Source organism: Pipra filicauda, unplaced genomic scaffold, assembly GCF_003945595.2.
Source record: "Pipra filicauda isolate LSUMZ 115617 unplaced genomic scaffold, ASM394559v2 scaffold440_size556015_pilon, whole genome shotgun sequence".
Lineage (NCBI taxonomy): Eukaryota > Metazoa > Chordata > Aves > Passeriformes > Pipridae > Pipra > Pipra filicauda.
Window position 1 is genome coordinate 113,039 of NW_024104577.1, and position 15,409 is coordinate 128,447.

General features: G+C 35.6%; 1 protein-coding gene across 2 annotated transcripts in view; it reads right to left on the bottom strand.

The window, feature by feature from the left end:
- Window positions 1–583: 583 nt before the first annotated feature.
- Window positions 584–15,409, bottom strand: part of LOC113984666 (neuroligin-4, X-linked) — a 181,039-nt gene continuing 166,213 nt past the window's right edge. For both annotated transcript variants that reach the window (XM_027714858.2, XM_027714859.2), the window contains 3 exons: window positions 14,311–14,496; window positions 11,617–12,406; window positions 584–4,454 (listed from right to left, as the gene is read on the bottom strand). In XM_027714858.2, the coding sequence (XP_027570659.1) occupies window positions 3,605–4,454; window positions 11,617–12,406; window positions 14,311–14,496 (1,826 nt within the window). In that variant the 3' untranslated portion in view covers window positions 584–3,604. The remainder of the gene's footprint in view (window positions 4,455–11,616; window positions 12,407–14,310; window positions 14,497–15,409) is intronic.

Here is a 15,409-nt window from a genome sequence, read left to right on the forward strand (position 1 = left end):
AGCAGAATAGTTACAGAAAGCAAACAATACCCTGCTCAAATTACTAAAATGTCTATGTACCTTTCCAGTGAAAGGAAACCTCATTGATAAACAGAATCTAACATCATAAAAGAACAAACTATTTACTTACTCAGCCTTTGAAGGAAGAATGATATTAATGACATACTTGTAATCTATGTAAATACCTTAAATATATATGAGTAACATATGTTGCTACTCCTACATATTTTTTTCTAACAAAACTAATTACTTATCTAAATTTAAAATGTAAAAGGAAAGTATATTTACTTGTGGAGGCTTGATGTATTAGATTTATCTGCATTATTCTGATCCCTAATTTGGAAGATACATTTTTCAGCTGCTAAGCTATACTCGATTAAGGAAAGCTGCTTACCCAAGCTTTTTTTTTCAGTGCCTCAGAAAATACTAACAAAATAATTCAGCCATTGCTTCATTGGGAATTGCAGTGCATACAGGTAATAAGTATAAGGAACTTATTCTCCTACATCTTCATTGTCTGAGTTGCTTTCCTTTTACTTGCAGACTTATAGAACTACAAAAGCCATGAAAACTCAATGCTAACTTAAAAGTGCAACCTCTGTTACTTTAATATTTTTATACTGTGTATCAAGGCATTGTTTACATTAGATAATAAAATGGAGATGGGGCAGAAAACACACCTCTGAAAGACTTTCTACACAAAAGGATGAACACGTAGTTATTTGCACAAAGCATTAGAAAATACCGTGATATTTTATTATTAAAAATGCTGCTGAAAAGTTTATACATATGTGTCCAGCCATATATATCTTCTATCATTACTTAAGGCAAAAAACAAAAAATTGCAAAACGATAACAGAAGAAACCATTGAACCCTGTGTGCCTCATAAGGACAAGAATATAAGCCTGGGAAAGTACTTTTGTTTTTCTTTTACAGTTTCAAAGTATATTTTGATATCATTATTATAGAATTCTATGAAGACCCTATAAATCTGTTCCCTCTATAAATCATACATCAGTCCAGATGTATCAAATTTTTAAATCAACTTGATTGTAATTACTTTTAAAAGCTAAAATCATTCACTTACAGGAACTTTTTTTTACCCAAATGTCACAAGCCTGACACAGTACTGTACATATTGCTAGCAGAAGACAATTGGAAGTACTAAACAAATACTGTAATTCACATTACAAACATACCCAACTGCTTATGATGTCAAGCATCATTACCTTTTTTTTCTTTTTTATTTTTTTCTTTTTTTTTAAACCTTTTTTTAAGAGTTATGAACTGCTGCATCTCAGCTGAGGCATTAAATAATTGGTGGAAATGGCCTGGTATAGAGTCAGCATTTATCAATATTATGTGATGGATCAGTGAAAAAAACAAAACAGTTTTCCATTTCCTACTAATTGTACTTTGAAGTTGCTGTTTTATCACATTCCAACCTGAGCTTCCAGGTCAGATTTATAGTATGTTTACTAAAGATAAAGGATTGTATCAGCCACATGTTGCATTTTTATCATGTCATTAACTTTTCACTTCTTTCATTCAGAATTTGTTTTATTGCCTACTACAACAAGGAGTTGTGCAGATGAATAGACCTCAGTGAATCACCTTGTCTTTGATTTTATTTGTAGGGGCAACTATTCCAAGATATTTTATTCAAAAACAAAAGGTGTAGAAAACAAGAAGAGGTACAAGGCATCTTGTGTTAGATACTTATGGGACAGATGATATTTATGCAGTGTAGTTGTGGAATAATAATAGAAAATACATCTGGGATAATTAGGTTCAAGTGCAGACCAATTTGTTTAAAGATCTTTGGTTACTATCTCTCAATGATAGAGTAACTTTCAAAGACAAAATATAAAGCAATCTTCATCTGCGAGAACTGATTTCTAGCTTTTCACATTCAAATCAGTTGTTTGAATCAAACTGTCAAATTACTTTGTTTGATAGCTCTGTTTGGCCTCTGCTTTTCTAGTGAAGGAAGGGCCGAAGGGAATAACCAGCTAATAATTTTGCCTTTTCTGAGACTGATGATCTCTGGGATTTTCAATTTTGTTCAGATGCAGAACAGCTGATGATCTCTCTGCTTCTCTCTCCATAATATTCTTTGACTACAGGACTGCTGTGCAATAAATCAGCAAAATAAGCATTTTGTGACAGGTACACTCTCAAGCACAAATCAAGATACTGGGTTGAGACGTTCCTTACACACTGACCATTCTGAACACTTTGAAAAACAGTCAGCCAACCAACCTTGCATTTCCCCACTTTCAAATTGTAGTTTTATATCATTTAGGAGGTGTTTTATCAGCTGAGATTCTACTGCAGCTGCTGGTGAATATAGAGCTAATTTTCCTCAGAGAAGGCTGACCAAAACACAGGCTTTCATTGCTTTTGTCAGGGCACAAAACTCTTCCTAAGGTATCTCAATAACCAAGAACTACAAACTGGACTCTGAATATATATTATTAGATGTTTCTTGGTTCAGTTCAACAAGTATAAAATAGTAATTATTTTCTTTTGTGTTTTTTTCTCTTCATTTTCCAATCCATTGTTGTGTTGCAATTTAACAAAGGCTAACACAAAATTAAATTATAGAAAAAATGTTTCAGAAAAGAACAACAATCTCCTATGAATACTTTAACATGCATTAGTGTAACCTGTAAGAGAAAATACGCAGGTCACACAGACAACTGTATCCTCTGCATGACACCATGGCCTTATATAAATGAAACATGTTAGAAAAAACTCATGGTTTTTGTTTACCACTAGTAATTAAGAAGGAATTCCTCCTTTGGTCTTGGAGGAAACAGAGGTGATATGACTAATGTATATACACATAGGTCACAATCGAATGCACAATCTTTCTAAAAGCTCTTTTCAAACTGAAAACATCAATAAAAGCTGCTTTTTTGTTGTTGGTTTGTTTTTAAACTCACAGCTATGTACATTTTTACAAAGTTTCTTTAAATATAGTTCAGGCTGGCAAGTCATCTCTTTGCGCAGAACTATACGTATTTTACTGCATAGTCAGTCCTCCTCTTTTTTTTTATTTTTCTTTTTAATAATAAAATTCTATTTTCCCCATCTGGATTACAGCTTCATATGCTGGGTAAAAGCCCATGGTGATGTCTTTGTTTTATCAATGGCCATTCATGGTATGGCACATAAAGAATCTTTTTTATTATTTTATTTATTATAAAAAACCAAAACAAAACACCTGTACAGTCACTGGCTCTGTGTTCCAGAAGACTCTGCTTTGCTTGTTACACTTAAAACACCATTTTAAATTACTTCTTCTGGCCTCAACTTTCAATCAAAGTGGCTGAGATCTTAAAGCAGTATCGCAACAGTAATGTACACTTTTCACATTTCACAGGGTTTGTAGTTGATCTTTAATATCAGTGAGTTTCTGTGGGAAGGATCAGTAAGAAAATAATGACTGTCCTTCTCTATTACTTGTTTTTACTTTAGATTTTGACAAGGTGTTCAATGGATGGTATTATAACTTTTTCCTCTTCTTTTTTTTCTTTTTCTTTTCTTTTTTTTTCTCTTTTCCAAGTGGCTTGTGAGGGTAGAGGGGGAAGGGCTGAGCTATACCCTAGTGGTCGAATGTCCATGGGGCAAATTTGTACTGTTTTGTCCTCCACTGAAGGTGTTGAAAGTATGCAAAGGCTGCATTCCTGTTAATGTATTTGGGATCATGGTTATGGTGTTGGGTGTCATTAGCGGGATGTCATCTGGGGACCTTCTCAAAGTGAGCGTGTAGTCAGGTGGACAGGTTAGTCTCAGTGTGTCGTGGGCCTGCAGCGATTCACACTCATGGTCATGTTCTAGCTGCTTCATCTGCAATGACATGATCTCTTCGTTTTGTATGTGTGCTATATCATTGGTTGTGTTCCTCTGGGGGCTGGGGCGCCTGTGAGTCTCGTGACGTCGCTTGTCCTTCTTGTAATACAACGCAGCAAAAGCTAAAATGTTGAGGAACAGCAAGGATGCCCCCACAGCAATGGTGACGCTCAGCTCCGTGGAGTAATCTCGCTTGTTTTCTATCAGAACTGTCGTATCTTCTGGAGCTGTTTTATGGGTGTCTTTTGAATGTTTGGGGTTGTTGGCAGGTGTCATTGCTGGGCGTTTGGTGGCTGGCCACAATTTACCAGGAGAACGTCGCGTCACATAAGGAAATGAGGTCATGTCAGGAGGGGGGACTTTAGTTGTTGTGGAAACATACTGAAATATTTCATTCAGGTTATGAAGGTGTGGTACGAGCTCCAACCAGAAAGCAACTTTTGTTGCTCGGTAGTGATCACGAACCCGGGGTTTCAGGCCAATATGCAGATAAAGTTGGTCTTTAGGATTGTATTTGGACCAGGCCACTTCTTCAAAACGGTTGGGTTTTGTGTGGATGAACTTTGTGTCCTGTGGAACAGGCTGGTTTGGATCTCTAAAAAAACAAAACCAGACAACATTATAGTCATTAATCTACCCCGTCCCCCCAAAAACAGACAAAAGCAAAAAAACCCAAACCCCCTCAATCCTAAAGTTAATGGATTTGCAATACTTAAAGTAATCTAAAAACAGAAGCTAAAAAGCCTTCCCTAGATGAAGAACAGCTGTTAATAAATAATCAAAAGAAAATTATTTACTGTACAGTGCATTTTTTTACATGAAAACAGAGAAAGGATAGTGTTTCAGATCCCAACAGGACATCTGAATTCTGTGATTCAGTATCATACTCCGAAGAGTATGTCTTAGAGATATACTGTATTAGAGAAGTACTAATCACCTCTCCCCATAGTAAAGGTGTAGGTTCAATTCTTCTCAGGGTTGACACTTTCTCATTTAAGGTACCACTACTTCCACTGCTGTAAGTAGTAAATATGGGCATCTAATTCTTATGGCAATATTGGAAGTCCATGTGAACACAGGAAATATTAGCTGTATATATTACAAACAAAAACCTTTAAAACATGAAGTAGCAGGGCTAATACATGTAACTGGAAACCATTTATCTCTGTGTTCCTTTACTGAGCTACTAGTCCTCCTTCATTCAAATCTGTGTGCTGGCAAAAAACCTTTGAACTATTTTTATTTTTATATTGCAAATCTTTCCATCATTTGCATTAGCAGATACCTATTTGAAAGTTCCATGAGATCATTGCTATGAAGGAACTGTGCTTAATGGTCATAGGACGGCGAGCCTTAACTCTGTCTCACTTTATGAAGATGAGACATATATTAGCTGAGATCAACAAGTTTTATAGTACTTAAGTAGTAGTAGAGAGAGGAGTAGTACAAAACTCAGATTATTTCAACATCGTCAAGCCAGATATTTAATCAACATTATGCTTTTTCCATATTTTCTTTTTTTTATTATATGTTCAGAAAAAAGATAAACCATTTCATTTATCTATTTGTCCGTCTATCTATCTATCTGTCTATCTATCTGTCTTTTTATTTATTTATTTATTTATTTTTAATTTTATGTATTAACAGTTAGCCAAGTTTTGTTAATTCTGAACAAAAAGATAATTGCTTGGGAATTGTTCATCCCAGTTCAAACCAGAGAAGTAATATTCACTTCCAAGCAGTACAGAAACAGATGTATGCTGCTACTTTGAGGGATTCTAACATACATTGAAGAAGAAAATAAAGCTTTTCTTTTGTTCATAAAGAACAGACTGAAAGATTTGGAAAATCCAGATGAGAAGATACTGGCCATATTCAATATATCTACTTTTACAGAAATTTGGGGTTCAATGCATAAATTCTAAAGCAAGTTAAAAATCAACAAGATTATCAAAATGCAAAGCATTTTTCTTGTCAGAAACTCTTACATTGTCCCCCCTTGCTGTTCTGATTCACAGCACAAAAGACTCTGGGAAGGGTCCTATGGAAAACAAATTCATTAAGCTAGTTTGGGTAAATGAGTTGCATTTGATACACAGTACAGGAAACGAAGAAGCTGAGCACTCATTTCAATGAGCAGCCAAGCTGGATATGCACTTTTTTTTCTTTTTTTTTTTCTTTTTTTTTTTTTAATGACCCTATAAAAATGTCAGCAGATAATTATTTTAGCAACTAAACATCTTTTAAATTTGCATTCTCTCTGTGGTCCCTTCCAACTTTTCCCATTCTGTAATCCTGTGATTCCCTTCCCCTATAAACAGCCTACAAAACAAGTAAATATCAATCTCCCTTTCCTCCTCTTCCATTCTCTACCTCCATCTGTCATTTTTAACTATATCTACTAGGAGCAGCCAATTACGCTGCCGCCTCCTCCAAACACAAGAGAGAAAATAACATTACATGAGGGTAGGCTTGTATTTCAATATTTGTTTACATGACTCTGTGGGGGCATGAAGCTGTCCCTTGAAACAATGAACAGAAAAAAATCAGCCAGCTCTAAAGACAAGTCATTTCTTTTTTGTGGGTATCAGAGCTCTACGATCGACACCAACTCTAGGGTTGATTACTTAATAAATAAATAAATGGTCTCAATATTCTCTCTGAATTTGGAGGATAGATATCTAAATAATTATTTTTTTAAAGAAAAGTGAATAACTAAGTCCAATCCTAAATAGAGGATCTAATAATGCATGGATCTTGGTCTTACAAATTAATGACAATGTGCGAAAAATATTCAGTAATATAAACAAGAGAATTTTTACTTTCCTTGGTCTTTCTCCTATGTACACTGCAAATAATTAATAAAGTCATAAGGTTACAACTTATAACTTGTTAAGCTTTTTTCTTGGGTAGTTGGGCAGCTTCTCCTGTTATGAATAATTTTCCAGTTTTATTGGTAGGCATGAAACATAAAGGTACAGAAAATCATTTCTCCTATCAAATCAGCTATTCAGCAAAACTCTTATCTGTTATTAATTTCAAATTTCCTTTTTCCTTTTTTAGCCCCCTCACATCACCTTTATGCTTCTAGGTGTTCTTGAGGCTCAAATGTATAATGCATAACAAAAGGTTGCTAGGAAACCTTCCTTTAAAAACCTGCTGCAATCATGATGATAACAGTATAATATGAACAATATATTTTCAGTTCTGTACTTCTTCCAGTAATGACTCTCATAGGAATTAGATAACTTGTTTCCCAATGCTACACGTTGTTAGGGAGATTTTTTTTTATTCATGTTACTGTTATAACAAAATTAATTATTATTATTATTCATTTTGCTCTCTCATTATTTAGTTTTACCACCTTTAAAATTAAATTTAAACAGCTTCTCCAACAGAAAATGTTCCCATCATAGAATGTCTGAACTTTTTTTCCATATAACAGAAGACAATAAGATGGTCTTTCTTGTCTTACCTAAGGTATATTTTCATTAATGTGCAGGATAATCCCATTTCACCTGTCACTTTTTTTCTCCCACTTTCAGTCTGCACTGATTTTGCACAACTTAGGATGTTGCTACATATTGTCATTTAATTCACACCTCATTGGCTAGAGACGTGCAACCAAAGCATTAATTTTTTCTCAGGCAATATAAAGTAAATGTGCCTGCAATGGATGCCGACTGAAAAGCAACACACACTCCTGTTCACAAGGTGGATTAGTAGCTGATCTGAAGGGCAAACGAGAGTCCTGAGTATTTCATATCTGCTGATATTGTCATGAGAAGAATGATGGATTAAGAGGTCTTTTCATAATCCATATTCCATACAACATGGCAAAATACAACTTGTGTTTTAACCACTTCTGCAAAAATAGGACAATGGAACTGTTATGTTAATGCTCTTAAAGTATTTTATTATTTGGGTCCTTCTCTAATTTCATTGGAGAGCAATATGTCTTCACAATTACATACTGAGTTTTTCTGTTTGTCTCCAAGACTCCGAAAGGCCCTTTGATAATTAATTTTCTTTCAGTACTACTCTTTCCTCCATATGGGAAGAAAAAAAAAAAGAGGAGAGAGAAAAACTGACATTTCTTCATTCTTCTGCTGATTTTTTTTCTAGTGTCACAATACTAATAATGGCACAGACAGTCCTGCCTGAAGGACTTATACACAGGCATATCTTCCCTTACTTCCTTTCCTCACTGATTACTAGGTCCCACTGTTGCCATGCTCCAGTCAGCTATTATAACCACTAAGGAAAGCAAACCATAAGCACACTGTTTTGTTCGACTAATACAGATTTGCCAGTGGAGACAGTTATTTCTTCAGACAAAAACATCCAAAAAAAAGCAATAGCCTCATAAAAGAGTTCACTGAGAATTGATTTGAAAATATACTTTTATAATTGTAAGTTTAATCATGCTTTCTATTAGAGAACCAAACTGAATATAAAACATAGACATTCTTAATAACTCAGAAATGTATGCAAGTTTGTTCTTCAGAATCAATGGTAGTGAAATAATTCTGGAGTTTTTATCTGAAGTACAAAGAAAACAAGGATCTATCATTTAGACCTTTATCTTTCCCAATACCAGCGTAGGTAGAGCTGGATGAATGGGAGCAAAAATAGAGTACTGTAATTCTTCACAAAGAGGGCAATTTTTAGAAACCTGATAGATGTCTCTAATGACAGCACGGCTTTGTGCATAGTCTGTGAAACTTCAAATCCTTCTTCACAAGAGTGTAGCTGACAGAGTATCTGTGAAGGACTGGCACACAACCCCTCATGCTATTCACTCTCCCCCTGCTGATGTATCTGCGAAGGAGGTAACATGGTCCTAACTAACAGAACACTTGGCACATAAAATTACCATTACAGTTAAGATAGTACTACTGGCAGCAGACTGAAGCTCTAAGTGCACCTCTTAATGAAGCTCTCACATATAATTCTGCAGAAAGTGGAATTAAAAGCTGTATTTTCATGTTATTTTTGTATTCCAAATGCAGTATCTCACACCCACTCTGTAAAAAATTGTTGGCCTGTTTCTAAGGCACGTTAGAAACATAGTTTTGACAAGGCAAAAAGAAAAAGATTGTTAAGAATAATAAAAATAATAATAAAAGATTCACAGGAAGGTAGAGAATGAAGGATTAGCAAAATGCAACTTCAAGGCACTATCTGCCATTAAACACTTCCTTTGTCACCTCCTATTTGCTAGCTTCAGTAGCTGACTTCAAAGTCAAACACAATAAAAACACTGGGTCTTATGTTTTGATTTTATAAGATTGACCTGCCCTCCAAACCCAGCCTTTGCAGTAGGCCCATTGAACAGTGTGTCTCTTTTTAGGAACGAGTGGTAAGTCATTAAGAGCCTAACACTGTCCATCAGAACGATGAACCACCTGAGCTGTAATTATACAATAAGTTCCTGGATGCAGTCTCTGTGGGAGAATCATCAAGATTAGATGAGTCTTAGAGACTTATAAATTAAATAAATATATCTGCAGTTTTAATGTTCAAGGCTCGCCTACAGGGAAATGTGTAATAATAAAATCTTTCAGTTAGATTTTTCATGTTTGTTGCCATGGGTACAAACACAAAGCAAGACAAGCGCTATCAGAATTAGGATGGGAAATGATCAATTAAAAATGGGGGGGGGGGATCCCAAAGCAGAACCCCCAACAATGCAGTCTTGAACTATATAAATCTTTTTGAGAGTTGGAGAACCTGAGTCACGGATTCCAGATTGCACATGAGTGAGTAGAGAGGAGAATGGTTACTCCAGAGATCGTCTTTGCTCTAGGCTTGAGGTGCTACAACCTTCTCTTTTCCATTGGAGGAACCAGAGATGCAGAGCAAATGTAATCTTAACATATTATTTACCTCCAAGTATTTTCTTGTACTCTTCAGAAAAATTAATCATTGTTCATATAAGCAGAAAACCCCATCGAGGTAATATATATTGTGTTGCTCTTTTCCTTTCCTTGTGAAAACTGAAATTTCACAGCTAGAGGTCATTTCTAATGACAAATCTTTCAGACTGCCTATAAAGGAGTGAGTCTGTAATAGAATATATACCCCATTCCTGTCTCATCCACAATGGGAAAGTTTCAGAAATGACTAATGGGTCTCCCAAAGAACCTTTTTGGCCTTTAGGTGTAATATGACAATGGCTTCACAACTAGAGAACTGGGTATAGCCTGCTGAAATTAGCTTTCAAGTAGCAACAGCTGGAAAGTGCTATGGGTAACGGTGGCAGCTGGGACTGTGAGAAGCTCCTGTTGGCCTCAAAAACTGCTTAAATACAACTTCTTAATCTACAGGGAATAGTCATAAAGTAATTGTAAACAATAGTGTGACTGTGGAAGTCTTGCATCTCCATAAGAATTCCAACTATATATACTTGTGAGGATCTGAAGTCCTTTATGTATATGTGGTACCTCATCTACAAAAATAAAGACAAACTGATGGTATCATCATTTTTCTGAGCATGTGGTACAGCCAGCACAGGACATTCTCTGTCCATAAACCAAGATTTTGTCATGATGTTTGCCCATCCCAGCACTGATGACTTCTTGTTGCCAAATACATCTAAATATTACAGAGTTCATTCACTTTTGTTGCTGAACTGTGGGGTTTCTGTATGCAAAAGTACCTGTTTACCTAACATGTGTTGCAACAAGAGCTTTTTTTTTGCCTTGTAAATTGCCCTGAAGCATTTGATTGGTTTTTACTCCATTCACGCTTCAAGTTCTTGTTAAGATGGCAAAATCCCTCTCCCTTGAACATTATTTGGATTCATTAAAGGTAGCAAGAACTGAAGCCTCTGAGTGTTTCACAATGGGCACCTCTGAGTTTTTCTTATATAGCTGCAAATCGTTCACTGCAGTGCAGTAAAGCTGTAGTTTCCAGAGCCCAATCCTACCATTAAACATTCAGTGAAAAGATTTACAGCTCCTTTGTGCCACAAGTATCTTTGTTTTAATTCAGTACTGAAGATTCAAGGTTAACAAAAAAGCCCTTACTGCTCAAGTAAAACACTGCAATACTTTTTAAAAGAATGCTATAGGAAGAGAACAGAATTTATTAATAGTGTTCACAGATTAAGCTGCTTTGAGGGTTCTTTCCTGGATGTTTATAACACTATTTCAGCAAAACATTGATGTCTTTATTTTGTTTTCTAAGCAGAATTAATTTAAATTTTTAACCTTCTCAAAGCAAAAATTTTATCTGAATCTCTTCTTCATTCCAGTCAAGTACTTATTATTGCCATTATAGCTCTCAGAGGGAAAAATTTTTCTAGTGTCTGCCTTTCTGTTCTAATTCCTCCCTGAGTCCTCATCCTTGTGAAGGTCACTGAAAATCAAGAACTTCCTTTCTTTTGCAGCAGATAAGTGCTATCTGCCTGACAGTTCCTTCTTCAAGTGGCAGACATGTTGCCTCTGATTTTTCAGTATCTTAGTGAGCCACCTTTTCTCTGAGACATGCTTTTTGTCTTAATAATTATTCTATTTTTTGAACAAAAAACATGGTGCATTATTATTCTCACTGAGCTACTGAAAGAAAATAGTTTGAGGGAACACACTAATTAAAAATCTATTAAATATGAATAAGGCTCATTTACCTCCTGTCTTAATGCAAACAGTTCTATAATACTACTGCAAAATCAGAGTTTGAGGTCACTGCAATGGGGTATTGAGTATTTTAGAAGTATGTTATCAATGGAAAGAAATGCTGGGGGTCACACTTACCCAGTTTTGGCAAAGTTAGTCCAGTATGTCATAACCACTGCACTGAGCATGACATCATTCTTGGAAAAGTTGCAGTTGAACAGTTCTGTGGGACCAATCATAGGAATCCCAAACACGTAAGGGACTTCATCACCATGAGCTGAATCAGCCCAGCTGGGTTTCATTTCACTTTGGCAATGGTGATAAAATGCATAGAAATATGTTGGAGATCCATACTGGGCATGCAGGTCAGCAGTAGCAACAGCCGGAGCAACCCACTGGTGGTCTGTAAAAAGAGCAACCAGGGTCTTCCGTCTTGTTTCGGGGTTTTCTTTGTCTGCCCAGTCAGTGTACATAAATTTAATGGTCTCTCGCAGTGTATCCTTCCCTTCTGGATAACCATAAAGATTGTCCACAAAATTGGAGACAGAAAAGTCAAAATCATTGGGGGAAACACCATCTTCATTGTCTACAATTCCATCCACGAATTTTAAACCTTCCCCTTGATTCACGCCCAGCATTATATCATAGTTAAGGAATTCCCCTTGCTCCATTAGAATCTGTGGGTCATCTGGAATCACGTCTCCATCTATCACAGGCCCAAAGGCAATATGGTACGTGGCTGGAGTGATGGTCTGTTGAATGAGTTCTTTGTAATTCTTATTCCGAAGACATTCAACCAAATCAGTGGTATCCAGCATGTCGCAGCCCACTTTATCTGCCAATATCCGAGTGTACTTGGCAGGCTGATAGTTCACTGCCCAGCTGGACAGGGCTGTTCCACTCTGTATGATTGCCTTTTGGAACAAACCTGCAGGTGCAAATTGTTTAAATACAAATCCAATTAGATATTTTAAAAATATGTGTATCAAAAAAATTAAAAGCATTTCTTACAAAGCAAAAAAAGCTTTGATTATACAATCACTAAAGAGTGCATAAACCAAAATTTCTATTCAAGTTCCATAGATCCTGCCCACTACTCTCTTTTTATACTATCTCTGATAAGCTACTAATTAAAATCTCTCATGTTTTTGGTGCTCACACACATAAAAGATTTCAGGTGCTATTTGAAGAACAAAACTCATGCTTATACTACAGTTTTCTTGCATCTTTGATGGAAGTCATCTGGCTTTGCCACAGTTGTAGTGAAAATGTGAAAATTTCTTTAAAGGATTGGCAGCTACAAGCAATTATATCCTCTTCACCATGTAAATGACACTCATGAATGCACCTTTCAGTAGTTTAAAGGTCAACTGAAAACTACACACTCTCATTTCCTTCACAGAAGCCATGCATCATATAACTTCAAAAAATCTGCTCCAATAAAAGCAATTTAATAAGTTCAAATCTTCTACTCAGAAAATTTTACCATTTATTTTTTTTATTATTATTTTGTGTGTATATGTTAGCACTGCCTACATGTTGAACTTTGCATGTGTGTGTTAGAACTGCCTATATGTTGAAAACAAAAATATATTTAAATATTTTTGAAAGAGAGTGAGACGAGACTCGTTAGTTCTTTCTGGTTGCTTTATGTGTACTAATAAAAAGAGAACTGAAAATCTGATCTGAAGAGCTTCTTTGTGTCAGAGCACTGAAAAGCAATAGGGAGCTTAATGGTGAAGTTGCCCCATCTCTTTTTCTCTGGTAAGACCATTAAAATGGCCTACTTTATATTTAAAATTAAATGCTTGGATGTCTTCTTGACATGATTTCTACTGTTAAGCTCTCAAAATGTCAAAGACAGCAATAGATACAAAAGCATGTGGGTTTTCTTGTTGATATATCTTTGAGATGATTACTTAATGCACATGCAATAAAATTTCAATTATTTGATCAGTTAACTTTTTCATAGTTCCATCTGCATGATTTTGGCATGGCTTGCTCAACACTTATCCACTGCACTCTTATTTGTATCAACTGACTGAATTGTCAAACACAATTGTATGTATTTTAAATTGGGGTGTGTTTACCAATCACTCTGCTATGACTGTTTGCTATGGTTTAGCTTTCTGTCACAAATTCCTGTCTGTTTTAATATGATAAAAATGTCATGGACTTATAAATACAATAGATATTTTTGTGTTGTCTTCTTTTATAAATTCTTTGTAGATTTGGTCTTATCACCATGAATATTTATTATTTGGTACTGGTGCTGTACATTCTTGGGGTTTGTTGTTGGGGTTTTTTTGCAGGGTGAAGTGTTAAGGGTAGAAAGGGTAGAAAGGGTAGAAAGGGTAGAAACCCCACAGCTCACTTACCAAAATCTTAAGAACACTGTGTGGGATCACAGAGTATTTGTGGGGAGTTAAATACAGTTTTTAATAAGTTTAAGTTATGTTATTATTAAGCGAAGAAAGCAGCTAAATATATGTTGGAAGTGCAGCCAAGAGTGCATAAAAAATCAAAAAGGTCACTGCTCTCTTCCATTTTAATTAGGGAAAATTCTTTGACAGGAGACCCAGTGGAATCTGTTGATAAAACTAGAAAAAAAATATTGCCCATAGCATTAGTTGCATGAGATTTATGATGTAATAGCATTTAGTTTTCCCTATAAATATGTTTTTATGTTGACGAATACAAATCCAGAATACTAGCTAGTAGGTATTTTCCAAAAATTACAGACCTCATATAATTCTAACTCAGCCTACCTCATATGGCCATTTTCATGACACTACTATGTTAAAAAAAAAAAAAAAAAAGTGCTTTGCTTACCTTCTGAATAGTGGGAGAGTGTCAGAAGACTGACACAGGAAGCTCCTGCCCCAGATCCAAAAATAGTAACTCTTTTTGGGTCTCCTCCAAAAGATCCAATATTTTCTTCAATCCAACGTAAAGCTTGGATTTGGTCAAGTAATCCGTAGTTGCCTTTTGCAGCTTGGTCGCCAGTACTTAAAAAACCTAAAAGGCAAAACCCCATAATTTTAGTTCATGAGACACAGAGTTAGCTACAGGGTATCTACATATTCACAACACATCTTCCCATACTTTCATCTTCTGTGCTTTTTTTTTCCTTCTTTTTTTTTTTAAAGGTCACAGTCCTAGTTAAATGTCTCCAGAACAGGCAGTGAAACTCATTCTTTTGCTGTTTGACTTTAGTTTGTTTTTCCCTACCGCAGAGGTCATGTTTATGAAGAATCACTATTTCATTTCTGAAGCATTTCTGTAACAATGCAACAATACAGACAGAAGATTTTAAACATTTTTTAACCGGATATGAGTAGGGTCAAAAAGCTTAGGAAATTATTTTAGTGCAAAGATGTGAGATAGCCAGTCATCAACTGAGAACAAGATTCTCTAACTTAAATACTTGCCAAAACTGTCCTGAACTACACAGCTATTTAAATTACTGTACTTGTGATATGGATAGATGTACTCAGAAACAGAAAAAAGAGGGCAGAAGAAAATAGTCAAAGGAACATGAAAAAGCCTAGGAAAAAAAATTGCACTTCAATTTCACAGAGGATATTTATTAGGAAGATAGCAGGTAAATCCACATCAATTCAGCCTTTGGTAGGGAGGCTTTATCTGAACAAATCAGGTTTTGTCTCTCTCCTTGGAAATTGCAGGGAAAGCTGCGCTGCCGTTTTTTTGTTCCCATACTCTGGTTATCAGATTTTAAAAAACAAAGCATGACAAGTCTGCTGCTTGTCTTGCAACTGAGAACAAAATGACTCAAAGATTAGGACTGAGATTAATTTTGGTTTTTTGAAAACAAGGTGAAACATTGCAGTTATCCATGCTGCCTATCATTCACAGGTAAGACTTGTGCTATGTCCAAATTACCCCAGTAAGCCATGTACTCACACTCCTC